General features: G+C 60.6%; 1 protein-coding gene across 1 annotated transcript; it reads right to left on the bottom strand.

Moving 5' to 3' along the window:
• Positions 1-1,932: 1,932 nt before the first annotated feature.
• LOC144731206 (netrin-4-like) lies at positions 1,933-26,869 on the bottom strand. Its single transcript, XM_078612203.1, is given in 11 exon segments — positions 1,933-5,641; positions 6,524-6,694; positions 7,126-7,194; positions 7,497-7,633; positions 8,060-8,267; positions 11,047-11,235; positions 11,786-11,912; positions 12,551-12,871; positions 19,781-20,171; positions 20,173-20,395; positions 26,045-26,869. Coding segments are annotated over 11 exon segments (2,109 nt in total). The 5' UTR covers positions 26,175-26,869; the 3' UTR covers positions 1,933-5,498.

A 26,869-nucleotide genomic window follows, 5' to 3' on the forward strand; every position in this document is an offset into this window, starting at 1 on the left:
AACAGAATGCGGCGACAGTGGCTGTGGCAGTGATTACGGAATTATTTTGACTGCAGGAAGGACACGACTGGGAAAACGCGAAGGGGATATACGCACACCAGTGGCAAGGAAGGAAGCCGCGTCGGCACAGTAACGATGAGATGAAGAGGTGAACTCGAGAAGCTATACTCTTTGGTTCTTTCGGTAAAGTCACGTAGGTAGAAAAATAAAATAAAAAAGAATAAATCACGACGTTTCGATCGCAACACAAGCGGTCGTCCTCGGGAGGAAAAAATAATCCAGCAGTGGAGCTGCTGAACCAGGAAGAGCAGAGCGAGAGAGCTGCTACAACAAGATGTTCTATATGTGGCGAAGGGCAAGCAGGCGGGGTCAGAGCTGGAAAGGAATTCCATCCCCGCACGCAAGCACGTCAGTTGTGTTCATGGGGGAGATTATGGAGAGAGAAGCTAGGAGTGTTATATTGAAACGAATTTGATTGTGGGGGTTGAGTGCGAGGAAGCGGAGAGGTCGGAGCACCGGGGCGACACGGTTCCCGACATCTCGAGGCACCGCAGAGCCCACGTCAACCCCAACCTCTCGACTGCTCTCTTCAGCGTTTGAAGCCAGCGTCTGGCTGGGGGGTTTTCTCTCTCTCCGAATATTCCCACAAGGCCTGGCAAAGGCCAAAATGCAAACTCTTACACGGTTTATTTTATATTTCACATCAGTGGTTCAGTCGCAGATGGCACCTTCTCTCATTTATACTTGGTAATTTTACCTCGATTTCTATTTGCTTAATTGTCAAACGTTGTTTCTGTTGCTGAATTTGTCGTTTTGTTGACCCAGGCAACTCTTGAACATGGGACTTGACTCTGCTCCCTTGAGATCTCACCTGGTTAAGCAACTTGAACCTTGAAACTGTACTTCTGCATTTATGTCACTAGTTGGTCTGTGGCATCATCGCATCAATCTCTGAAGGCCCCACCTCCTTCCTCATTATGCAAAGCCCCCTTACCCTATAGCCCCACCCCTCTTCTCAGCGCATCTCCTTTTTAAGCCACGCCCATTCTTCTTTATGCCCCGCCTCTTTTTGTCGAGGCCACCACGACGACCACCATTTCTTAGAGCAGCAAGATAAAATGCTGTTCTATGCTTGTGTAGTGACATGGCGCTGACTGTTGGACAGCAAGCAACTGCAAGTGGGCACGCCACTGAGCATATACGCGGGTGTGCCGGCAGGGCGGAAGAACTGGGGCAAGAGTCATGATAGACCTCGCGTGGAAGCCCCTGGAACCTTCTAGAGGGTTCGAGAAGGGCGGAGCCAAGCCGCGCCGAGGGGAATAAAAGCAGCGGAGAGCGAGAGCTCAAGGCTGGCGGTTCTGGGATTGGACTCGTGTCGTCGTCGCTGCCGCCGCCTTCGCGCAATCATTGCGCGGCTGGACAGCGGTTGGCTGTCCCGGTCGACGCCGTCTGTGCAACGCGGACAGGGTCGTGTCTGGGACGGGTCGCGTGGCAGCGGGGGTCACGTGTGGGAGAGAGAGGGGGCCCGAGTGGTGGCGTGAGCTCGGCAACAACGACAAAAGGGCAGAGGGGTGCCTCCTGCAACCACTCGTCTCCGGCTGACTGTGTGTGCGACGCACGCCACCCGCACATGCAGACGACACAACACTTGTATTAGGAAGCCACTGGAGCTATGCACTTTTAAATCTAATCTTGAAAACGAATTTCCTTAGAACTGCTTTTGTTGGGTTCAGTTTGTCCTTACCCCGCACCTGCGACTAGCACGCTCGGCTACGTACGGTGCGAAAGAACTTCAATGTATGTCCGTACAACCCCTAAGAGTGTCTCACTGCGCGAACGGTGACAACGGACGCAACGTTTAGCGGACACGTAACACGAACGCCGGGTACACTCAGCAGCTCTCGCCAGGGAAACACGCCTCGGTCGAGGAGGGATGGAGAAGGGGGGTTCCTTTATAGAGAAACAAGTGTGAACACGACGCGCGTACACATGTACAAAATGTATTTTAAAACTCATTTTAAATATTATCTCCGGTCCTCCCGACAGCTAAGCAAATTACTTTTTAACGTGCAATTAAATAACCTAACAGCATTAAGCACTGCTTCGTGTGGACTCGTTGCAAATTGCTTGTCTATAAATTAAGTGCATTTCGAATGTGTTAAATTAGGCTGTGACAATGGGAGCGATGTTCTTCCGGCTGTGAACGCAGAGACGCACATTTCGGAACGTTTCAACTGAACCACGGCGCTTCGAGTGGCTGCCCCCCCCCCCTCCACACAGCGAGACACGCGGTCATTCTCCCAACCCCCACGCTGTGACAGTCACGGGGGGGGGGCGAGGGGGTCATTTTACCTAACTTCACACCACGCTTGTCAGTTCGGGTTCGTGAAGGTGGGTGGAGAGGCCCACAGGACCAGTTCAGAAACCATTCGCTGCATGGCAGAGGTCGCAACCGGGTACCCGTTTGCTACCCTGGTGCGGCCGGGTACGAGTAGGCCGTGAGTCACTGGCGAGTCACCGTTTGTCACTCATTTCCCAACGTCTTGTCTCTTCTCGCAATTCAAGATCCTAGAATCAACCCACCCGCGCCTGCAACATGGCTTCATCCCAGAGGTCGCAATCGGGTACCCGTACCCGTTTGCGACCCTGGTGCGGCCGGGTACGGGTGCGGGTAAGGAATCAAAACCCGTTTGCGACCTCTGCTGCATGGGGAGAGACATCCAAGTGGCCCACACACCAAACTCCAGTCCCAGCCACCTGGGGTCCACTCCCAGCAGTGACGCACATCTTCACGATCGAGCGGTACATGAACTCTCCTGGGACACTCCTAGGTCTACTCAGCCTTAATAATTGATACTTAGTTTTGTGTGTGACGATTAATAGCACTCGGGAATAACTCCCCTCCCCCCCCCCCCGTGAATGCTGTTGCTCACTTCACCCACTTACCTGCCCCGCATCAGCCTTAATAGGAGCTTGCTAACAGCACTTACCCCTACAGTCTACAAGGCTGTGTGGGGGGGTTATTTTTTTGTACGTAAAGAGCGGTGGCAGTGTGGTTAGCACACTTCACTACATCCTGTAAAACCAGTAGTGAACCACAACACGGTGGTAGTTGGTTTCTGAATCTGGAGCGGGCTTCCCCCAGGTCGACTAAGCCTGGAATGAGCACCTAATGTGGTGGTGGTGGTGGTGGTAACCTCCGGGTACAGGCTACAAAGAGGCGACTTGGCGTGGCGGCGATAACGTCACTCACTCGTGCACCGTCGCCCTTAATAGGTGCTCGCGAACACCGCAGGTGAATGGCCTTAGTCACACGGGGGACGTTTCTGTAGCCATGCACCGGGTTCAGAATTCTTAGAGAGCCGTGACAGAGAAATGGAGCCCTCCCATCGAACATCAACACCACATATAATACCGTGACGTGAAAGGGCACACCAGGCGGCATCGCTGGGCTTAATGCATTTTAACTTGTCCATATTTAGCGGATGGATTCGTTCAAGCATAACTGATGGTTGTTGCAGACACAATCGCGTGGGTGACTGCGCTTTTAGGGAGCGTGCCGAACAGAAACTGATGCTCATCGCTGTCCCACTGAATTACACAAATCACGGCAGTCCAGCGGCCTGGGTACATTTAAATGACACCTGTAGGCAAAATACTTTTTTTTGTTATCAAGTGAAAAACAAATTTCCTTGACGTTTAAAAACCAACCCAGAGAGGCAGCGTGTGAACTGTTAACCCGTTAGTTCCCCAGTGTGCCACGCAGGGAAGAGCCGTTTCAAACTCGTCGCGAGCCGGGCTCACAGCTCTGTGGAACCGCCGTCTCCCAGCGAAACACACGGGCACGTGGGCACGCACGTGGCCACGTGGGCACGTGGGCACGCACACGGGCACGCACACAACAACAACAAAGTGGCGGTGACGTCACCACGACGCTTGTGCCAGGCCATGTGCACCTTGAGGCCACGTCAAGTGTCGAACGCCAGCTGGCAGGAGGTCACGAGGCAGACCCAGGTGCCACGGGTCGACTGACTGAGATGACTGGCTGATGCACCACCTGTGCCCCCTACTGTGCCAACTTGCTGTGCTTTAGCCACCCGGCGCTCCGCTCGTTGTTATGAACGTCGCTCCTCCGCCCTCCGTTGTTGTTGAAGGGCGACCTTAGAAGGGATAAGCTGATGGGTTGAGTCGTCAAACTCCTACTGGGATCTAACCATCACAGTGCCACGTGGTGGCATGAACATGTGACGAACACACGAACTTCGCGTGATGCCAGGGAGAAGGTCCTGGGTGCCACCTCTGGGTGTCACCTCTGGGTGTGCCGCTGCATCCGTGTCTCTCTCCTCCCTTCCGTGTCTCTCCCCCTCCCTTCCGTGTCTCTCTCCTCCTCCTCCCCGTGTCTTTCTCCCCCTCCTCCACGTGTCTCTCCCCTCCTCCCCGTGTCTCTCCCCTCCTCCCCGTGTCTCTCCCCTCCTCCCCGTGTCTCTCTCCTCCTCCTCCTCCTCCTCGGGTCTCTCTCCTCCTCCCCGTGTCTCTCCACTCCACCTCCACGTGTCTCTCCACTCCACCCCCAAGTGTCTCTCCACCTCCTCCCCGTGTCTCTCTCTCCTCCTTCCCGTGTCTCTCTCCCTCCTCCCCGTGTCTCTCTCCTCCTGTCTCTCCACCACCTCTCCGTGTCTCTCCCCTCCTCCCCGTGTCTCTCTACTCCCCCCCCCCCCTGCCTCTCACCTCCTCCCTCCCTGCCGTTCCTTGCACAGCTACTTGGGCTCAAGTCTCGGCTTCGCGGGGTTTCTATTTAACTTTCCTGGCGTTCTCCCAAGCGGGCAGCCACCGGCGCTGGTGGACATAGTGGGCTGAGATCCATCAGCAAGCAGCCAGGGGCCACAGTGCGCCGTGCTGGCATGAGGGCAATGTTCACAGGGGGGGGGGGGGGGGAGTGTTGACAAGACAACCCGTGTCGAGGATTGTCACCCTGGACAGCAGGATTCACGCGCGGACAACGTCTCGAACCCAGCAGCAGTAGCGGCCACCGCTTTAGGAGTAGCGGAGTGAATCGCTGCGATGCTCCCTTCGTGTTCACGAGCATCGACCGCTCCCCGTTTCGTGGCCTTCGGGAGGCCGGCACGGCGGGGCAAAGTGCATAGAGAACCGTTCCAGCGCTCCCACCACAGCACGGGCCGCTCCTCCTCCAACTCATCGCAGGCGCGAGCTTCCTCCGGCGATCCTCGCCAAAGTGTCACCGCCCGGAGATTCCACCGACGTCCCAACAGTTCAGGTGGAATTCACACCCCGAGCGAGAGGCCCCGGGCTGGCGATCTCTCACCGTCTCCCCGGCCAGCCGCTGCCCGGCGTCCCAAACCGAACGTCCGCCCGGCACCGCGTGCTGCCTCGGTGCCGGGCGAAGCCCGCGGCCCGCACCGTCTCGGGAACCGTTCCGAGGGGAGGATTCCGTGGAGGCGTCGACGCCGAATCCCTCCGCAAGGGCGGCACGGTCGCGCTTAGGCCTTGGGGCAGCCGGCCCTCAGGAAGGCCATCACCTCCTTGGCCACGCTGCTCTTCCACGGCTTGACGTAGCTGTTGAGGTCGACGACCAGCCGCTTGGTTTTCAAGTCCTCCTGGCCGGCGATTAAATAGTCCATGCCTGTCACGAAACAGACAGAGAGAGAGGGAGGGAGACGCGAGAGAGCGTTGGCAGAGCGTGGCGTGCGGCGAGACGACCACGAGGTTTCATCGATCGCGGACTGACAAAATCGCTCCCTCCACTCGGCCGTGTAAACGAGCGTTCACCCCGCTGCGCTCTCGTGAAAGCGCGCAACTCGCCTTTTATCGAGAACGAGCCGAAACATTCGGCCGGGCGCGACATCGGGGCAAAACGTTTGGTTCGGACGGAGCGGACGCGGAGAGATTTCAAACGAGGCGAGGGCGTCACCCCCCCTGGGAGAGGCTGCGTCTCCACGATGGCTCGCGAGGGACCACTCGCTGGAGAGGGACGTCACCGCGCTTCCGCACGAGACAAAACGCCGCTCTCCAGCGAGCTGCACAGAGTTCAATTCCCCGCCCTCTCTGACAGAGATGCTCAAGAGTTGCGGGAAACTTTCCTGGCTCCGCCAGAACTTGGCGCAGTCCGCCACGGAGCGGCCGATTCCCCCCCCCCCCCCCCACCGCCGCCGAGCCGAGCGGCGTCAACACTCGGCCTGTTTGTGCCGAGTCCTCGTCGAGGAATTTACGGGCTTTCTAACGGATTAATGTTTAATCCGCGCGTACCGCCGCCACATGCTCCCATTCCTCCTCGCTGCCGCGATGCCAAATCGCCGGACCGCTCCCCCCCCCCCCCACCTCGGCCGTGCGGCGTCGCGGGGGGGCGGGGCGGGGGGGGCGGGGCGGGGGGGGCTCCCGTCGGGACGTTGCCGCGCGTCCGCGAGCGTCGGCGAGGGCGGGAGAGCGACGCCTCTCCCACGGCCTTCTGGGAGCGCGAGCGGCGTAGAGCGGTTGGCGACGCGAGCCGGGCGGGCGAGGGACTCACCCGGGTTGAGCACGGGACAGGTGCACCCGCGGTGGGTCCACGACTCGGGGTACAGCGTGCCGCCCGAGGAGTCGCCGCGCCGGCGCGCGCCCCGCAGCACCTTGTCCACCTTGACGTTCACCTCGGCGTGCGAGCCGCGGTCGTGCGCCGAGAGCACGCGCGCCTTCAGCACTGCGCGAAGACGGAGAGCGCACGTGTAGCCTTAGAAGACTGTTGGGGCAAGAGCTGTTAGCGAGTAGCAGCTGTGAAGGCCGGCACGGCGCACGAGGGGATGGGAGGCCAAGAACACGCCCAGCGATGTTTTGACACTGCACCAGGTACTAATTTGAGGCAGAGTGGACCTAGGGGAGGCCCAGGACTGGCTCAGATAATCATCACCGGTGATGGCCATCAGCGGGGTTCGTAGCACAGCGCGCCAACCGCTATGTTACCACACGCGCGTACACACGCACACACACACGCGCACACACACGCGCACACACACGCACACGCGCGTACACACACACGCACAAAGGTCCCCCGTGTAGCTCACACAGACTGCCGGGCCAAGTGTTGTCACGGCACACGAGGGGGTGGCGTTGGCGGCCACTGTGCTCTCTTACCGTACGTGTATTTCATCGCACAGAACTCCTCCACGCTCGCTATGCTCCTGTCCTTACACAGGCACTTCCCTGCGCGACAAGGGACAGGAGATCACCACGATTTACCCTCACGCTCCCTGCAAACGCACCACGTCCCAACGCCACCAATCGGAGATTTCAAATCCCTCCCCGCGCGCCGGGCTCGATACGGCCTCGCGCAGCCCGGCACACGGCGGCTCCCGGCACACGGCGGCTCCCGGCACACGCCGCCGCGGGTTTGCCGTGGGGCAAACTCGGCACGGGAAGGCGCCCGAAACCAGAAATCGAAGCCGGCCCCTTCCCGCCGCGGGAAGCGTTTGCAGCGGCGCCACCGCCACCCTCCTGCCGCTCACCCGGGTCTCGTGCGGCCGAGAAGCCCTGCTGCTCGTCCTCCCAGCCCGCCTTGGCCGCGTGCCGATTGGGCGAGGAGGGGATGAGGTCAGGGATGCGCCCGCCAACGGGCACCTCGTGGCGGGGCTCCGCGTCGAACCTGCGGGCGGCAGAGTGGGGGGGGGGGGAGGGGGGGGGGGATGGGGGGGTAACGTCAAAGTGGTCCCTGCGCCGTCCCCCAATGGGCCGAGAACCCCCCCCCCTCCCCTCCCCCCGCTGTCGCCGCTCGTTTGAGCAGGAACTGGCGTTGACTTTCCTGTGCGGGGCTGTGGAGGTTCCTCGCCGCGCGCGACCCCCTCGCTCCGCCTTCACCCGTCGTTCCGCTTCATACACCAAGCCGCCGCACAGTACACACACCCGGCGGGCGGCGAGATTGGGACAGTTGCCCCGCAGTTGAGCGTGAGTGAGCGTGAGTGAGTGAGCGTGAGTGAGCGTGAGCGAGCGTGCGTGGGTGAGCGCAGGTGAGCTTAGGCGAGTATAGGTGAGCGTGAGTGAGCGTGAACGAGCGTGAGTGAGCGTGCATCACCCCTCGGTGCAGGTGCCCGTGTGCGGATCGCAGGAGCCCGCACAGTGGCACGGGATGCAGCCGCCCTCGCCGAAGCCCCAGTATCCCATCATGCACCGGTCGCAGTGCCGCCCCCCCACGCCGGGCTTGCAGAAGCAGTACCCCGTGCCGGGGTCGCAGCTCGCCTGCCGCTGGTTCGTGAGCGCGCCCAACGGGTGGCACTCGCAGGCTGCGGGTGGGGGAGGGGGGGGAGAGAAGGGGGGGGCCCTTTATCCCAGCAGCTCACGACGCTTCAGTCGCACGGGGTCACGGTCGGGACGTCGCCATGGACGATGGCGCCGCGTGACGTGAAATCAGTCAACGCTGGGCCTGCGAGATCGGCTCCCACAGCCCGCCACCACGGCTCCCACAACCTCCAACGTCACCGCCGCAATCACAAACGTTACCGCCACTGCCACCACCGACACCACCATCACCACAACAATCACACACCAACATCACAACCACGGCCATCACCACCAACATCGCCACCACTACCACAACCGCAACAAGCACAACCACAACCGCCACAACCGCCACGAGTGTGGAATTTCCAACACGTGTTCAGGACCCGTCAGTGGAGGTGAGCAGCACGAAAGGCTCATATCAGGATGGGGAAACCTTGACTTGGCGACGGTGATGATGACGATAGTGATGATGACGATGACGATGATGATGACGACGATGATGATGACGACGATGATGATGACGACGATGATGATGACGACGATGACGACGGTGATGATGACGATAGTGATGATGACGATGATGATGACGATGATGATGACGATAGTGATGATGACGATGATGATGACGACGACGATGATGATGACGATGATGATGACGGTGATGATGACGATAGTGATGATGACGATAGTGATGATGACGATGATGATGACGATGACGATGATGATGACGACGATGATGATGACGACGATGATGATGACGACGATGATGATGACGACGATGATGACGGTGATGATGACGATGATGATGACGATGATGATGACGATGATGATGATGACGATGATGTTAATGATCACGTGAAGAGACTGGAGGCCTACAACATTCCCACTGGTGGCCTTGTTGTACGGCGCAGCAAGTCCAGAACAGGACGTCTTCAACTCAAGCAATGTTGTCCTGCTACCGCGGGCCAGGACCGTCCCCCGAAGCTTTTCTTAAACCTCAACGAGAGTAGGCAACAAAACCACGTTGTTGAAAACATGAAAACAAAACTATTCTACGTTGGGTTTTTTTACGAGAATATTTTACCTGGAATGGAGCATCTCGTTTTGCAAGGGGCGGCCATGCTAACAAAACCGACTTTGCGAAGCACTTCGACTACGTTGCGAATAAAAAAAACTACAACTGGAATGGTGAAATCAGCGGCGCGATCGGACGATTGCTCGACCAACGAGGGGGCGTTAGCGCAGGGGATGCGGCCGTCCGCGCAGGAGGAGGAGGAGGAGGCCTGACCCAAACCCGAACCCAAACGGAGGAAGAAGGAGCAGCCGGAGTTGGCAGAGAGCAGCGGAGGCCTGCGGGGAGAGATCGCCCCGCCCCCCGGGGAGATCGCCCCGCCCCCCGGGGAGATCGCCCCGCCCCCCGAGGAGATCGCCCCGCCCCCCGGGGAGATCGCCCCGCCCCCCGGGGAGATCGCCCCGCCCCCCGGGGAGATCGCCCCGCCCCCCGGGGAGATCGCCCCGCCCCCCGGGGAGATCGCGTCGGCCGACACCCTGGATGGGCTCGGGGTCCACGTGTCCCCCTCTCTCGGGGCTCTCCAGGTGCGAGAAATACAAAGATGGCAAGAGGAAGCAAGGAGCGGCCTCTACGTCGTCGGCGTCCACGTGAAGAAGAGAGACCGACGAAGATGATTGCGTGAAGATGACGGCGGTGACGGTGGTGACGGTGGAGACGGTGGTGAGGGTGGTGAGGGTGGTGAGGGTGGTGAGGGTGGTGAGGGTGGTGATGGTGGTGACGGTGGTGAGGGTGGTGACGGTGGTGAGGGTGGTGACGGTGGTGAGGGTGGTGACGGTGGTGACGGTGGTGAGGGTGGTGAGGGTGGTGACGGTGGTGACGGTGGTGAGGGTGGTGATGGTGGTGACGGTGGTGAGGGCGGCGAGGGTGGCGAGGGCGGTGACGGTGGTGAGGGTGGTGACGGTGGTGAAGATGGCGACGGTGGCGACGGTGGTGAGGGTGGTGACGGTGGTGAGGGTGGTGAAGGTGGTGACGGTGGTGACGGTGGTGAAGGTGGTGAAGGTGGTGAGGGTGGCGACGGTGGTGACGGTGGTGAGGGTGGTGAAGGTGGTGAAGGTGGTGAGGGTGGCGACGGTGGTGACGGTGGTGACGGTGGTGAGGGTGGTGAGGGTGGTGAAGGTGGTGAAGGTGGTGACGGTGGCGACGGTGGCGACGGTGGTGAGGGTGGTGAGGGTGGCGACGGTGGTGACGGTGGTGAAGGTGGTGAAGGTGGTGAGGGTGGCGACGGTGGTGACGGTGGTGAGGGTGGTGAGGGTGGCGACGGTGGTGACGGTGGTGAGGGTGGTGAGGGTGGTGAAGGTGGCGACGGTGGCGACGGTGGCGACGGTGGTGAGGGTGGTGAGGGTGGCGACGGTGGTGACGGTGGTGAGGGTGGTGAGGGTGGCGACGGTGGTGACGGTGGTGAGGGTGGTGAGGGTGGTGAAGGTGGTGACGGTGGTGAGGGTGGTGAGGGTGGTGAAGGTGGCGACGGTGGCGACGGTGGCGACGGTGGTGAGGGTGGTGAGGGTGGCGACGGTGGTGAGGGTGGTGAAGGTGGTGACGGCGGTGACGGCGGTGAGGGCGGTGACGGTGGTGAGGGTGGTGAAGGTGGTGATGGTGGTGACGGTGGTGACGGTGGTGAGGGCGGCGACGGTGGTGAGGGTGGTGAGGGTGGTGACGGTGGTGAGGGTGGTGACGGTGGTGACGGCGGTGAGGGTGGCGGCGTGCCGTGCCTCGGCACGTGCGCGGGGAGGTGCCGCTCTCCACCGGGTGCCGGTAGAAGCCCGGCTTGCAGCGGTGGCAGTGCCGCCCCTCAGTGTGGTGGCGGCAGCCGTCGCACACGCCGCCGCTGCGGTTCCCCGATGCCTCCCACAGCGCGCGGTCCAGGTGGCAGCTGTCCGCATGGCCGTTACAGTGGCACTCTGCAGGGACGGGGGGGGGGGGGGAGACGGGGGGAGGGAGGGACAATGGCCCGAGTGGACCCTCAACTAGGATGTGAACTCGCAACCTTATGAGCCGCTCGCTCTACCGCCGAGCCCCTGGCCGGATAGAAGATGTAGCCACAGACAATACAGCAGATGTACACGTTTGTGTGCGTGTGTGCGTGTGTGTATGAGCGTGTGCGCGTGCGTGCGTGAGTGTATGAGCGTGAGCGTGTGCGAGTGCATGTGTGCGTGTATGAGCGTGCGTGCGTGTATGAGCGTGTGTGTGTGCGTGCGTGTGTGTATGAGCGTGTGCGTGTATGAGCGTGCGTGTGTGCGTGCGTGCATGCGTGTGTGCATGCGTGTGTGCATGCGTGTGTGCATGAGCGTGTGTGCGTGTATGAGCATGTGTGCGTGTGTGCGTGCGTGTGCGTGTATGAGCGTGTGTGTGTGCGTGTATGAGCGTGTGTGTGTGCGTGTGTGCGTGTATGAGCGTGTGTGCGTGCGTGTGTGCGTGTGTGCGTGCGTGTGTGCGTGCATGCGTGCGTACTCTGGCACTCGTTGGGCTCCCCGGTCTTGCCATTGCCGGGCTGCCAGGGCCGGTCGTTGTAGATGGGGTGGCAGCGCTCGCAGTGCTGCCCCTCCGTGTGGTGGTGGCACACGCAGCGGCCGTGCACCTGCACCACGGCCACACACACGCACTGGGCTGCACTCACACGTGCACCTGCACCACGGCCACACACACACGCACTGGGCTGCACTCACACGTGCACCTGCACCACGGCCACACACACACGCACTGGGCTGCACTCACACGTGCACCTGCACCACGGCCACACACACACACTGGGCTGCACTCACACGTGCACCTGCACCACGGCCACACACACACGCACTGGGCTGCACTCACACGTGCACCTGCACCACGGCCACACACACACGCACTGGGCTGCACTCACACGTGCACCTGCACCACGGCCACACACACACACTGGGCTGCACTCACACGTGCACCTGCACCACGGCCACACACACACGCACTGGGCTGCACTCACACGTGCACCTGCACCACGGCCACACACACACGCACTGGGCTGCACTCACACGTGCACCTGCACCACGGCCACACACACACACTGGGCTGCACTCACACGTGCACCTGCACCACGGCCACACACACACGCACTGGGCTGCGCTCACACGCGCGTCTCACGCACGCGCACACTCGCGCACTCGCACACGCAAGGCGTCTCCACACTCGCACACTCGCACACACTCGCACACACTCGCACACGCAAGGCGTCTCCACACTCACGGAGACGAGGCTGCTGCTGCTGCTGCTGCTGCTGCTGGAGGCGCCGGGTGCCGGCTCGCAGCGCTCCGCGTGGCCGTGGCACAGGCAGCTCCCGCGCAGGATCAGGTCGTAGACGGCAAAGTGACCGGGGCTCGAGTCCGCGTCCTCGCCGCCACTCACGGCGCTGGAGGCGACGCCGGATGGCGGTGGCGCCGGGCAGCGCCGGCACTCCTGCCGCCTGAGCAGGCGCAGCCGCAGGTTGGTGACGCCGAGCCGCTGGCGGGCAGCGGCGCCGAACGGGTCATCCAGGGGTCGCGACGGGGTCACGGCTCGGAAGATCACCTGCACGTGACACGGAGGGAGGGAGAGGGGACGGAGGAACAGAGGGAGGGCGAGAAGAGCAACGGAGGGAGGAGGGGGGAGGGAGGGATGGAGGGGGGAAGGAGGGAGGGGGGAGGAACAGAGAGAGGGAGAGGAGGGCAACGGAGGGATGGAGGGGGGAGGGGGGAGGGGGGAGGGAGGTGGTCGTGACGCTGCCCAGCGGAGGCGAGTTTGCTGCTTGCTGCGCACGTACGCGGTTCGAACCCGGCCGGACGCCCTGGTTAACGCTGCGGCCTGTGCACGTGTCGTGAAATACGGTCAAAACTTTGTGAAAAACGACACCGCCAATTGCTCAATTGGGGTTACGCAGCAGCAGCATTGCCCCCTGCCGGCAGACGACGTCGCTGCCGATCGCCCTGCGCTACGAGCTGATCGCTAGCGCCGACGACAACGATGACGAGGCACAGGCCCAAAAGCCCCACAACGGCAAGGCGCGTGATTTGAGCCACGGGCGATAGCGAGAAGAGCTTGGGGGGGGGGGGGGGGGGGTGATGGGTATTGCCAAGTGGAGCGGCGCGAGGGAACAAGCGGGAAGAGAAGTGAGCTGCGGTGTGGTGGGTGGGTGAGTGGGTGGATGAGTGGGTGGGTGAGTGGGTGGGTGAGTTGTTGTGACTGTCAGTGTGGTCAGTGGGTGGGTGAGTAGGTGGGTGAGTGGGTGGGTGAGTGGGTGGGTGAGTGGGTAGGAGAGTGAAGGCGGCCGGGCGTGGTGCTGGCCACCCATTCGCTCGTGTACCGTCCCGGCCTTCACAGGTGCTCGCGAACAGCAGTTGCACGAACAGTTTATTTGAGGCTATATGGGGGGGGGTCGTTGTCTTTTGTTCAGTAGAGAGAGAGAGAGGGTGGTGGTGTGAGTTAATGTGTGTTAGACTTTAACATGAATGGGTACCTGCTGTGGTATGTAAATACCGGCACTGTGGAATCAAAGGTGCCGACCTTGATAGGTGCTCGCGAACAGCGCTTGGCTTTACAGGGTTGTGTCTGTATGCATGTGTACGAGAGTGTGAGTGCTTTTGCAAGTTTAAGGGAGCGTGATTGTGAGTGTGTTATTGGGGAGCGGTGGTGTAGTGGTTAGCGCTGCGCTACGAACCTGGTGGCCCGGGTTCGATTCCCGCTCACGGCCAACACCGGTGACGATTATCTGAACCGATCCTGGGCCTCCCCTAGGTCAACTCAGCCTCAAATGAGTACCTGGTGCGATGTGTAAACATCGCCGCTGGGGAGACAAAGGCGGCCGAGCGTGGTGCTGGCCACCCGCCCCCTCGTGTGCAGTGCCGGCCTTCATAGGTGCTCGCTAACAGCACTTGCCCCTACAGTTTGTTAAGGCTACACAAGGGATCTTTGTCTTTGTGTTAGCGAGTGTGTGCGTCACAGCGCTCAGCTCCCGACAACCCCCCCTCCCCCCCCCCCCACATGATCCCTCTCTGCTTTCCGCTCACTCCCCTCTCCCTCCTGGCTCCCTCCTGGCTCCCACGCTCGTTAACCTCCGACCCCGCGCGACCTGCCGTGACCTCTCAGCGTGGTGCACGCGTGGTGCACGCGCGGTGCACGCGTGGTGCACGCGCGGTGCACAGGACAGTGCACGAGAGCCACGGTACGCGTGCTGTCCAGTACTGTTGGTACGACCATCGGTCCCTGGGTACCCGGATCCCGACACCCCTGCCCCATCCCCCGCCACTCCTCCCTTACCCGTGAGCGGGATTCGAACTTGGGTCACCAGGTTGCACGTGTACACTTGCTGAACGTCTTTCTCAACGTGCTTAGCCAACCGTGCTCATCGGAGGTGCGGATTTGTAGCACAACGCGCGAACCACCGCACTACTGCTCCCACTCATCCACCCGCTCGTCCACTCGCCCGCTCGCTCGCCCGCCCACTCGCCCACCCGCTCGCCCGCCCGCTCGCCCGCCTGTCCATCCACCGACCCACCACAGGTCACCGCACTTCTCTCGCACTTCTCCACCTGGGAATTCCCTCCTCCCATCATCGTCATCGTCTCTTCCCCCCCCCCCCCCAATGTCTCTCAACCACAACAACAATCCGGTTCAATCTAAGAAACGCGTTACGCTCCCGTCCGTTGCAACCTTGATCAATGCTCTTTGTTGCTGGCCGTTTAACGGCTTGGGCCAGTGGGGCCGACTGTGCCGAGCGAAGCGGCCACGAGGCAAAGCCACGAGCCGGGAGGGGAGCTGAGCCGAGTCGCTGCGAAGCCAACCACAACACCACAGGGGCGCTGCGAAGCCAACCACCACCGCACCACAGGGGCGCTGCGAAGCCAACCACAACACCACAGGGGCGCTGCGAAGTCAACCACAACACCACAGGGGCGCTGCAGAGCCAACCACCACCGCACCACAGGGGCGCTGCGAAGCCCACCACAACACCACAGGGGCGCTGCGAAGTCAACCACAACACCACAGGGGCGCTGCGAAGCCAACCACCACCGCACCACAGGGGCGCTGCGAAGCCAACCACAACACCACAGGGGCGCTGCGAAGTCAACCACAACACCACAGAGGCGCTGCGAAGCCAACCACCACCGCACCACAGGGGCGCTGCGAAGCCAACCACCACCGCACCACAGGGGCGCTGCGAAGCCAACCACAACACCACAGGGGCGCTGCGAAGTCAACCACAACACCACAGAGGCGCTGCAAAGTCATCCACAACACCACAGGGGCGCTGCGAAGTCAACCACAACACCACAGAGGCGCTGCAAAGTCATCCACAACACCACAGGGGCGCTGCGAAGTCAACCACAACACCACAGAGGCGCTGCGAAGTCAACCACAACACCACAGGGGCGCTGCGAAGTCAACCACAACACCACAGGGGCGCTGCGAAGTCAACCACAACACCACAGAGGCGCTGCAAAGTCATCCACAACACCACAGGGGCGCTGCGAAGTCAACCACAACACCACAGGGGCGCTGCGAAGTCAACCACAACACCACAGGGGCGCTGCGAAGCCAACCACAACACCACAGGGGCGCTGCGAAGTCAACCACAACACCACAGGGGCGCTGCGAAGTCAACCACAACACCACAGGGGCGCTGCGAAGCCAACCACAACACCACAGGGGCGCTGCGAAGTCAACCACAACACCACAGGGGCACTGCGAAGTCAACCACAACACCACAGGGGCGCTGCGAAGCCAACCACAACACCACAGGGGCGCTGCGAAGTCAACCACAACACCACAGGGGCGCTGCGAAGTCAACCACAACACCACAGAGGCGCTGCAAAGTCATCCACAACACCACAGGGGCGCTGCGAAGTCAACCACAACACCACAGGGGCGCTGCGAAGTCAACCACAACACCACAGGGGCACTGCGAAGCCAACCACAACACCACAGGGGCGCTGCGAAGTCAACCACAACACCACAGGGGCGCCGCGAAGCCCACCACAACACCACAGGGGCGCTGCGAAGCCAACCACAACACCACAGGGGCGCTGCGAAGTCAACCACAACACCACAGGGGCGCCGCGAAGCCCACCACAACACCACAGGGGCGCTGCGAAGTCAACCACAACACCACAGGGGCGCTGCGAAGTCAACCACAACACCACAGAGGCGCTGCGAAGCCAACCACAACACCACAGGGGCGCTGCGAAGCCAACCACAACACCACAGGGGCGGCCGTGAACAACGCTCGCTCCGCGGCTCCCTGCAGACGCGCCGTGCGTCTTAAAACGGCGTGGATCATTACTCGGGGCGGTCAACATCCTGCTCCCTGCACGACCGGTAATCTCATGAAATACAACAATAAGCGGGAGCGTAAAACAAAACAAGAAAGCCGGGCACGCCGAATGGGGTTTGTGCAGCGAATGTGAAGGAGTCGAGGGGCACAGACGCGACGGTCGCCACCGCCGCTGATTCGCCATCCCGAGGTCACCGCCGCTTCGACCCCACGGCTGCAAGTTCCTCAAAACGCCCCGGCCCGCTGCCTCCGTTCTGCCCCGGCAGCGCGAGATCGCGGAAAAAAAAAAAAAATCGCGCACAAAAATAAATTCTCCTCTCGGCTGCCACTCCGTCGTTCTCCTCGCCCGCCCGCCTGCCCGCGTCTACCCCAGCCGAGTCGAACGCCGCCGCGCGCTCCGTACGTGGGACAAACGCGGGGGGGCGGTGGGGCCATCCCGGCGAGACGTGACAACCCCGAGTGGCGGCGGCGGGACCGGGGAAGCCCGCACGGCACGCGTGCCGCAAAAACCGGGCGGCACCGCCGCTCTGCCCGCGGGCGGCTTTCATCGTGGGACAGGTCGACTTTGGACTCGCGGCGGCAGCAGCAGGCGGTTGGGAGTCCTCGCCCCCAGCCTACGGGAAGATTCCCCGTCGCACCCATCGCACTCAATCGCACCCATCGCAACTATCGCACCAATCGCACCCATCGCAACCATCGCACCCATCGCGCCAATCGCACCCATCTCACCCATCCCACCCAATCGCACCCATCGCACCCATCACACCCAATCGCACCCATCACAACCATCGCACCCAATCGCGCCCATCGCACCCATCACACCCAATCTCACCCACCGCACCCAATCGCACCAAATACACCCATCGCACCCATCGCGCCCATCGCACCCAATACAACCATCACAACCATTGCACCCATCGCCGCACCCATCGCACCCATCGTACCCAATCGCACCCAGCATCTCTCTTCCTCCTCTGGCCGGCCCCAGAGCCCAGAGTGCGGCGTGCGGGTCGGCCGCGGCGGCTCGCTCCGCGCTCGCTCCGCGCTCGCTCCGCGCTCGCTCTCTCGCGTTCAATTTGCTTCAAAGGAAGGCAAATATTGACTTTTTCAGGGTTCGAATTAAAGCCGGAGAAAGAAAGCGAGAGAGAGAGAGAGAAAAAACAAACCCCCGCTCGCTTTATTTTCACCGCCTCATATTTTTAGACGACGCGCCACGTTAGCATTCCGCCCGCGCGCTGGGAAAGCGAAAACTTTTCCAGAATCGTCCGCGCGACGCTTCCAACGGCGGCTCACGGGAACGCCGCCGCATTCAGACCGAGCGCCGTCGCTTCGAGCGGAGGACGCTCGCCCATTCACGGCCTCCGTCTATCCGTCTCGTCGCCGAATAACAATCGGGGCGTTAACCACCCACAGCCTCGGCGAGCGGTGAACTCCACCGACCCATGACCTAGAAGTCACGGAGTTGGCATCCTGGCAAGGAGTCAACTCCACCACCACTTGTTGTAGGTCAGCGGACCCTGCCACGAGAATGCGGAATTTCCACCACTGGCCTGGTGCCCGGAATGGAGCGCAAACGGAGCGCCTTCGCCTTCTGCGCGACATTCCGTTTGCCACGACCCCGACGCACTCTCCATCATCGTCACCGCCGCCGCCGTCACCGCCGCCGCCGCTGCCGCCGCGTCGCACTGGAGCGGTGCCAGGGCCGCGCGCCACGATGAGCGACGCTCCCCCAAGGAGCGCCGCCGGTCGCCTTTGTCACCACGCACACAAAGCCCTTCGGCGGTCGCGGGGCTCGGCGCTCAAGCAGTCTCCACCACCACAACCGCCACAACCGCCACCACCGCCGCCACCACCACCACCACCGTCACCGCCACAACCGCAACAACCGCCACCACCGTCACCGTCACAATCGCAACAACCGCCGCCACCACCACCGTCACCACCACTCCGCATGGTCGCTGCCCCCCCCCACCGTCTCCATCAGCATTCCTCAGCCGGGCTGGATTGTCCACATCCCCATGGCGGGGAGGGGGTGGGGGATCAGGCTATGCCGCAGGATGTCAGTTGTTGGCAATTAAACTTGAAAGTACTCTCTTTATAGACCACGGAGGGATGATTGGCCATACGAACTTGGTGTTCGTAATGTCATTTGTGTAACCACCGACCACACTCTGAAAAACAGGGACGCTGTGTATGTGATACTTGTGTGCATCGGTGTGCATCTTCTTGGTTCTTTCGGTAAAGTCACGTAGAATGGAAATAATAAAATAAGAAAAATAAAACATAATAAAATTATTTATTATGTAATATTTCTTATTATTTAATTATTATTTCATTATGTTTTATTTTATAATGTTTTATTTTAATTATTTTATTATTTCCATTCTACGTGACTTTACCGAAAGAACCAAGAAGATGAATCCCTGCAGTCACGAAAGCTTTAAATCGAAATCTGTGTGCATGTTCACATGTGCGTGTGTGCATGGGCTTGTGAGTGCAGCGGTGAGCGCGCTACACTACAAGCCCGGCCACCCGAGTTCGATTCCTGCTCACGGCAGCACCAGAGAAGATTATCTGGACCAGTCCCGGGCCTTTCTAGGTCGACTCAGCCTCAAATCAGTACCTGGTGTGATAAAAATTCGCCACGCGGGAGACAAAGGCGGCCGGGCGAGATGCTGACCACCCTCCCCCTCGTGTGCCGTGTCGACCTCCATCGGTGCTCGCGAACAGCACTTGCCCCAACAGTCTGTACAGGCTATACGGGGGATCTTTTTATTTTGTGTGCAAGCGAGGGGTGGTGCACTGGTGAAGTGGATCACGCCCCGAGACCCAAGTTTGATTCCCGGACATCAACGGACGAGTTACAGCCGAACCAGTCCTGGGCATTCTCTACGCAAGTTCAGCCTCAAGTGAATATACGACCAGGGAGACAAAGGCGGCTGTGGCAGTACTGGCCACACCACCCCTTCGCCACCTTTTAGCCCCGTAGGTACGTTGAATTTCTTCCGCGCCGTACGCAGCCAGCCGTGCGAATCGGGAGGTGCGGCCTTCGCAGCTGCTCGTTAACAGCACACGCCGGACGCTATCCGGGCGACCTTTGTCCGTGCCGCGTGCGCGCATGGCGTGTGCGTGCCGCGTGCGACCGTGCCGCGTGCGCTAGCGCGTCCCACCTCTCCGCCGGTGCACGGCCGCGCCTGCGAGTAGCGCGACGTGCACACGGCGCCCGGCTCGTCAGCGTCGTCGGCGAGCGCGAACTCGGCGCGGCAGTCGGCCGCGAAGAACTGGAGCGGCGTCCAGCTGGCGCCGCCGTCGCGCGACCGCTCCAGCAGCATGGCGGCCGGGCGGCTCGAGCGGAAGATGGCGACCATGTGGGTGAAGAGGAACTCCCCGCCCAGGTCGAGCCGCACCTCGTCGGCCCGCGCGCCGCCCGCCGACTGCCACCAGGAGCGCGGGCGGGCGAACGGCGAGTCGGCCATGGCCGAGGGGCCCCGCGTGGCACCCCCGCCCGCCCGCGAGTCGCACACCGCGCGGCACGGCCCGCGACGGCACGCGGCCGCCCCCCCCCTCGGTCTCCGTCTCAGTCTCGCGGCCGCGGCGGTGGTGGCGGCGCCGGCGACGGCCGGAGTGGCGCTCCTCCGGCGAGCCGCCCGCCGCCACGCAGGCCGGCTCGGAGCCGTTGAGGCCGCACTGCGTGAGGGTGGAGAGGCTGCGGCCCTGCGCCAGGTTGCCCAGCGGCGGGTTGCACGCGCGGCCTGCGCAGCGAGATGCGCGGGCCGGCACCGAGGCTGCGTGGGAAAACACGCGGCGGCGCGTCAACAACAACCACGACGATCGCACAAACAACAACGATCACAACAACAACAATCACAACAACAACGATCGCAACAACAACAATAACGACATCGTGCGCGTCTCATTCAGTCCCGAACAAAGCGCATCCACCGTCCACCGCCAGGAGACACGCTGCCAGCTCAGAGCTGGAACTCAACTCGCTCGCCACGCAGGGGCACGGCGATCCAGCACTCGCACACTCGCACACTCGCACGCTCGCTCGCTCCCCGGCGGGCGGTCAGTCACCTCCTCTTCACTCTTCTACAGCTACTACCGCGGTCACTTCACATGTGACACACATCGTGAGTGTCTACAGCGGTGTCTGTAACTCATTTCTGTAATCTGTGTTGTGTTCCAACGTGGTTGGTAATTCTGCCCAAGAAGATTTGCACCGCAGGGAATTCTAAGCCTGAGAAGTGTTCGATTCCTCGTCGTGCAAGGCGCGCTTGTTGTTGTTGGTCATATTTTCTGTTTGTTGCTGAATGAAGTTATTTATGCCGCAGCTCACTACTCCCCTCTCATCTCACTCCACTCCACTCCCCTCTCATCTCACTCCACTCCCCTCTCATCTCACTCCACTCCCCTCTCATCTCACTCCCCTCTCATCTCACTCCACTCCCCTCTCATCTCACTCCCCTCTCATCTCACTCCACTCCCCTCTCATCTCACTCCCCTCTCATCTCACTCCCCTCTCATCTCACTCTACTCCCCTCTCATCTCACTCCACTCCCCTCTCATCTCACTCCACTCCCTCTCATCTCACTCCCCTCTCATCTCACTCCACTCCCCTCTCATCTCACTCCACTCCCCTCACTCCTCTCCCCTCTCATCTCACTCCACTCCACTCCCCTCTCATCTCACTTCACTCCCCTCTCATCTCACTCCACTCCCTCTCATCTCACTCCACTCCCCTCCCATCTCACTCCACTCCCCCCGACTCCCTCCTGCCTCTGGTCAAGTCCAGGTTCCAGACTCCCCTCTCCTCGTCTGCCACTCCGCTCTCTGCGACCGAGCGTCTCCGTTCCGACAGAAACACTTCCTCCTGCACAGAGCGCTCCTCCATCCCAACCCTCTTCCACCAAAACCCTCCTCCCCAACGCAGCAATCCCTCCTCCTCCCCCTCCTCCAAGCCACCGTCTCCCCTCTCATCACGCAGGTTCCAGGCCTTGCGACCCGCGCGTGTAACAATCGTGTACAAACATAATTCCCTGGCCTCGCTCCGCTGCCGGATTGAGGGTAACCCCGCGTCGTGTTTGTTTCTGGGGGTTATCTGACCATACTTCACCACGCTGGTCACCGCGGATGGACGAGGCGGGGGGAGGGGGGGGTTAGCAAAGCGGGGCCGGTTCAAACCCCGCCCGTCGCTTGAAGTGAAAATCCGCAGCGCACACCCGCACTCGACTCGCCGTGGCGCTAACCGCTGCGCCACCGCTCCCCCCCCCCGACACCTGCCCACGTGCGCCTATCGGCAGGCGTCGCGTGCAGGGACTTGCCTCGAGGCGCGTTCCTACGCGAGGGCTCTCCGTGCGCACGTCACCCCGTGGCCTGGATGGAGGGAGCCGAGTGGCCTCCGCGTCTCTCACTCCGCTCACCGCCGACAGCTGACTAACCACAATTTGAGACGGGACTAACATCCCCAATTGACCAAGACCCTCCTGGAAACTGAGTCTCGAAACTCGGCGAGGCTTTTCAAAAACAAATCCAAAGCGTCTTCTTGGTTCTTTCGGTAAAGTCGCGTAGAATGTAAATAATAAAATAATAAAAATAAAACATAATAAAATAATTATCACGACGTTTCGGCCACAACGCAAGCAGCCGTCCTCAGGTGGAGAAACGTCGTGAGAATTATTGTATTATGTTTGATTTTTATTATTTTATTATTTCCATTCTACGTGACTTTACCGAAAGAACTAAGAAGATGAATCCCTGCAGTCACGAAAGCTTTAAATCGAAAAATCCAAAGCGATTTCCTGCTCAGATGAGCTCTGAGCCGGTGCCCATCTTCTCATTTCATCACAGAGTCCGTGGGGGAAATTCCACGTTCCTACGGCGGGGCAGAGTCGTCTCATAAAGCAACCAAAGTGATCCCTCAAAAAGTGGCGCCCGTTGAAAGGGACGCTGGAGGAACGACGGCCTGATTGGGCAACCAAACCGGGATTGGAACTCACGGTCCCGGTGACTCGCGGATCGTTCGCGGGTAAACAAACACCTCGGACTCTTCGCACACAGAGAGACGGGGGGACGTCTGAAGAATGGAACGCAGAGAAAGGTGGGGACTATCCTCAGGGGAAGGCTGCTGCAGACTGCAGGCCGAGCAGCGTAGAAGCGTAGGTCTCCGTCGCACGCGGACGCGTGGAGGAAAACGTGCCCTCTGTTTTGAACAGTCGGTGAGAGTTTGATAATTTATTTCTTCAAAGGGGCAATGCTATTGTTGCAAGAGCTTGGGGAAAAGAGAGGATGGAGAGGGATTTCCAAAGCGGAGCGGTGCAAGGGAAGAAGCTGAAAGAGAAGGGAGGTGACCTGCGGTGTGGTGAGTGCGTGGCTGAGTGGGTGGGTGATTGGTTGGGTGGGTGAGTGGTGTGGTGGTTGAGTGAGTGAGTGGCGTGGTGGTTGAGCGAGTGAGTGGCGTGGTGGTTGAGTGTGTGAGTGGCGTGGTGGTTGAGTGAGTGAGTGGTGTGGTGGTTCAGTGAGTTTGTGGTGTGGTGGTTGAGTGAGTGAGTGGCGTGATGGTTGAGTGAGTGAGTGGTGTGGTGGTTGAGTGAGTGAGTGAGTGGTCTGGTGGTTGAGTGAGTGAGTGGCGTGGTGGTTGAGTGAGTGGTGTGGTGGTTGATTGAGTGAGTGGCGTGGTGGTTGAGTGAGTGAGTGGTGTGGTGGTTGAGTGAGTGAATGGTGTGGTGGTTGAGTGAGTGAGTGGCGTGGTGGTTGACTGTGTGAGTGGTGTGGTGGTTGAGTGAATGAGTGGTGTGGTGGTTGAGTGAGTGAGTGGCGTGGTGGTTGAGTGGTGGTTGAGTGAGTGAGTGGCGTGGTGTGCGAGTGGTTTGGTGTGCGAGTGGTGGTTGAGTGAGTGAGTGGTGTGGTGGTTGAGTGAGTGAGTGGCGTGGTGGTTGAGTAAGTGAGTGGTGTGGTGGTTGAGTGAGTGAGTGGCGTGGTGGTTGAGTGCGTGAGTGAGTGGTTTGGTGTGCGAGTGGTGGTTGAGTGAGTGAGTGGTGTGGTGGTTGAGTGAGTGAGTGGCGTGGTGGTTGAGTGAGTGAGTGGTGTGGTGGTTGAGTGAGTGAGTGTCGTGGTGGTTGAGTGAGTGAGTGGAGTGGTGGTTGAGTGAGTGAGTGGTGTAGTGGTTGAGTGTGTGAGTGGCGTGGTGGTTGAGTGAGTGGTGTGGTGGTTGAGTGAGTGAGTGGCGTGGTGGTTGAGTGAGTGGTGTGGTGGTTGAGTGTGTGAGTGGCGTGGTGGTTGAGTGAGTGGTGTGGTGGTTGAGTGAGTGAGTGGCGTGGTGGTTGAGTGAGTGAGTGGTTTGGTGTGCGAGTGGTTTGGTGTGCGAGTGGTGGTTGAGTGAGTGAGTGGTGTGGTGGTTGAGTAAAGTGGTGTGGTGTGTGAGTGGCGTGGTGGTTGAGTGAGTGGTGGTTGGTGTGTGAGTGGCGTGGTGGTTGAACGCGGCGGTGGATGAAGAGGCGCAACATTCTGCTAGACCGAGTCCTCAACACGGGAGGAGGAATCAACGAGGCTGGAGGGCATGGACACAAACACGCACAGATCCACACGGACACGCACAGACGTCACCCCGCACCCCCCACAGATAGCGAGACGCACACGGACACACCCTCAGGTGCATACCTGCTTCGCGAGACGGAGACAAACATCTCCCCTGTACTCTTTTGAAACTTTTGGGCCCCACGGAGTTAGCGAGCGCCTATTAAGGCCACAGCGCAAGGGGACGGTGGGTGCCGCACCGCACCAGGAACGCGTGTTTCAGTCCGAGTGGACCTGGGGGATGTGCGCGCCAGATTGACATTCACGTCTGTCATCGTCAGCGTTGCGCGGCTCGGGCAGGCATCGAGCCGAGGTGACCGCGAGCGAGCGGCCAAAAACACAGCGCTCCCACGTGCGTCCTCTGACTGGGTGTTGGCGCTAGTGATGTTAGCGAGCACCTATTAAGTCCAGCACGGCGGTGGGGCGGCCCTACAAGATCAACTTTGTCTCCGGAGTACTGATGCTGTTTATTCACGGTGGCAGGTTCTCATTTAAGGCTGAGTTGACCTAGGGTATGTTCACACGAACATTTAAATAGGCAGGGGTACACACACACACATACACAGTGCGCACCACTCAAACACACACACACACGCACGTCACCACAGTACACAGATTCACACAGGGACAGACAGACACAAACATTCACACACGCACACATTCACATAGCCACCCACGCACATTCACAGACACACACACAAAGATCCCTCGTGTAACCTTTAACAGATTGTTGGGGCAAGTGCTGTTAGCGAGCACCTATGAAGGCCGGCACGGCACACGAGGGGGTGGGTGGCCAGCACCACGCCCGGCCGCCTTTGTCTCCCCAGTGGCGATGTTTACACACCGCACAAGATACGGCGTGAGCGGGAATCGAACTCGGGTCGTCAATTCCGTAGCGCAGGGTGCTAACCGCTACCCTTCCATCACAACAACAACCGCTGTTCGCCACTAAGTGGCGGCGACGTGACCACGGCACTTGTGCCAGGCTAGGTGCACGTTGAGGCCACGTGAAGTGTCGAACAGCCCGCTGGCAGGAGGTCACGGGGCAGACCCAGCAGGTGCCACGGGTCGACTGACTGAGATGACCGAGATGACTGGCCGATGCATCACCTGTGCGCCCTACTCTGCCAACTCGCTGTGCTTTAGCCACCCGGCGCTCCGCTCGTTGTTGTGAGCGTCGCTCCTCCGCCCTCCGTTGTTGCTGGAGGGCGACTGCCTCCAACTGCCCAGTAGCGTCCTTCACGAGCCTCCTCCACAGAGGCCGATCTTGACACCGCTGGTACCGGTCATCGGCAAGTCCACTCGGCCCACGTCCTCCTGTACCACATCACTCCATCTCTTCTCTAGCCCGTGCTGCGCCCGTTTAGCCCCCTCGATCCGGCCGAACAAAAGCTGTCTAGGCATGCGGTGGCTGGGCATGCGGGCTACATGACCCAGCCAAAGCAGCCTTGCCTGCCGGAGGAGCTCACCGATGGGAGTTTGTCCAGATCTTTGTAGTGCAGACACAAAGATCACCCGTTTAGCCTTAACAGACTGTAGGGGCAAGTGCTGTTAGCGAGCACCTATGAAGGCTGGAACGGTACACGACGGATGGGTGGCCATAACCACGCCCGACCGCCTTTGTCTCCCCAGTGGCGATGTTTACACACCGCACCGGGTACTCATTTGAGGCTGAGTCGACCTAGGGGAGGCCCAGGACCGGTTCAAATAATCGTCACCGGTGTTGGCCGTGAGTGGGAATCGAACTCGTGTGGCCGGGGTTCATAGCGCAGCGTAGCGCTAACCGCTACACCACCGCTCGCCACACACACAGACAGACACACACACACAGACACACCCACACAGGGCACTGTGGTCACCTGCTGTCTGGTCTCGCGTGGACATCGCCGCCGCCACCAGCACGGTCACCGCCATCGTCGTCTCGAGCAGCAGCAGCAGCAGGAGCGGTGGTGGCGGCGTAGACCCCAAGCGGCCCCACGCACGCGTCATCGCCTCGTCTCACGCACTCATCATCATCATCTTCTCACGCACTCATCGTCATCGCCTCGTCCCAAGTCTGCATCTCAAACCCCCCCGGCCGTCTCGTCGCATCCCGGGGGGGGGGGGGGGGCGGAAAAGTTTCTTGGCCCCGTCCCACCCAGCCACTCACTCACCCACCCAGCCACTCACTCACTCACCCAGCCACTCACCCACCCAGACACTCACTCACCCACCCAGCCACTCACCCAGCCACTCACTCACCCAGCCACTCACTCACCCAGCCACTCACCCACCCAGCCACTCACTCACCCAGCCACTCACCCACCCAGCCACTCACTCACCCAGCCACCCACTCACCCAGCCACTCACTCACCCAGCCACTCACTCACCCAGACACTACAAAGATCTGGACAAAGTCCCATCGGTGAGCTCCTCCGGCAGGCAAGCCTGCGTTGGCTAGGTCATGTAGCCCGCATACCCAGCCACTCACTCACTCACTCACCCAGCCACTCACTCACTCGCTCACCCAGCCACTCACCCAGCCACTCACTCACCCAAACACTCACCCAGCCACTCACTCACCCAAACACTCACCCAGCCACTCACTCACTCACCCAGCCACTCACTCACTCACCCAGCCACTCACTCACCCAGCCACTCACCCAGCCACTCACTCGCCCACCCAGCCACTCACTCGCCCACAC

Source organism: Lampetra planeri, chromosome 38 (assembly GCF_965212315.1).
Source record: "Lampetra planeri chromosome 38, kcLamPlan1.2.h2, whole genome shotgun sequence".
Taxonomy (NCBI): Eukaryota; Metazoa; Chordata; class Hyperoartia; order Petromyzontiformes; family Petromyzontidae; genus Lampetra; species Lampetra planeri.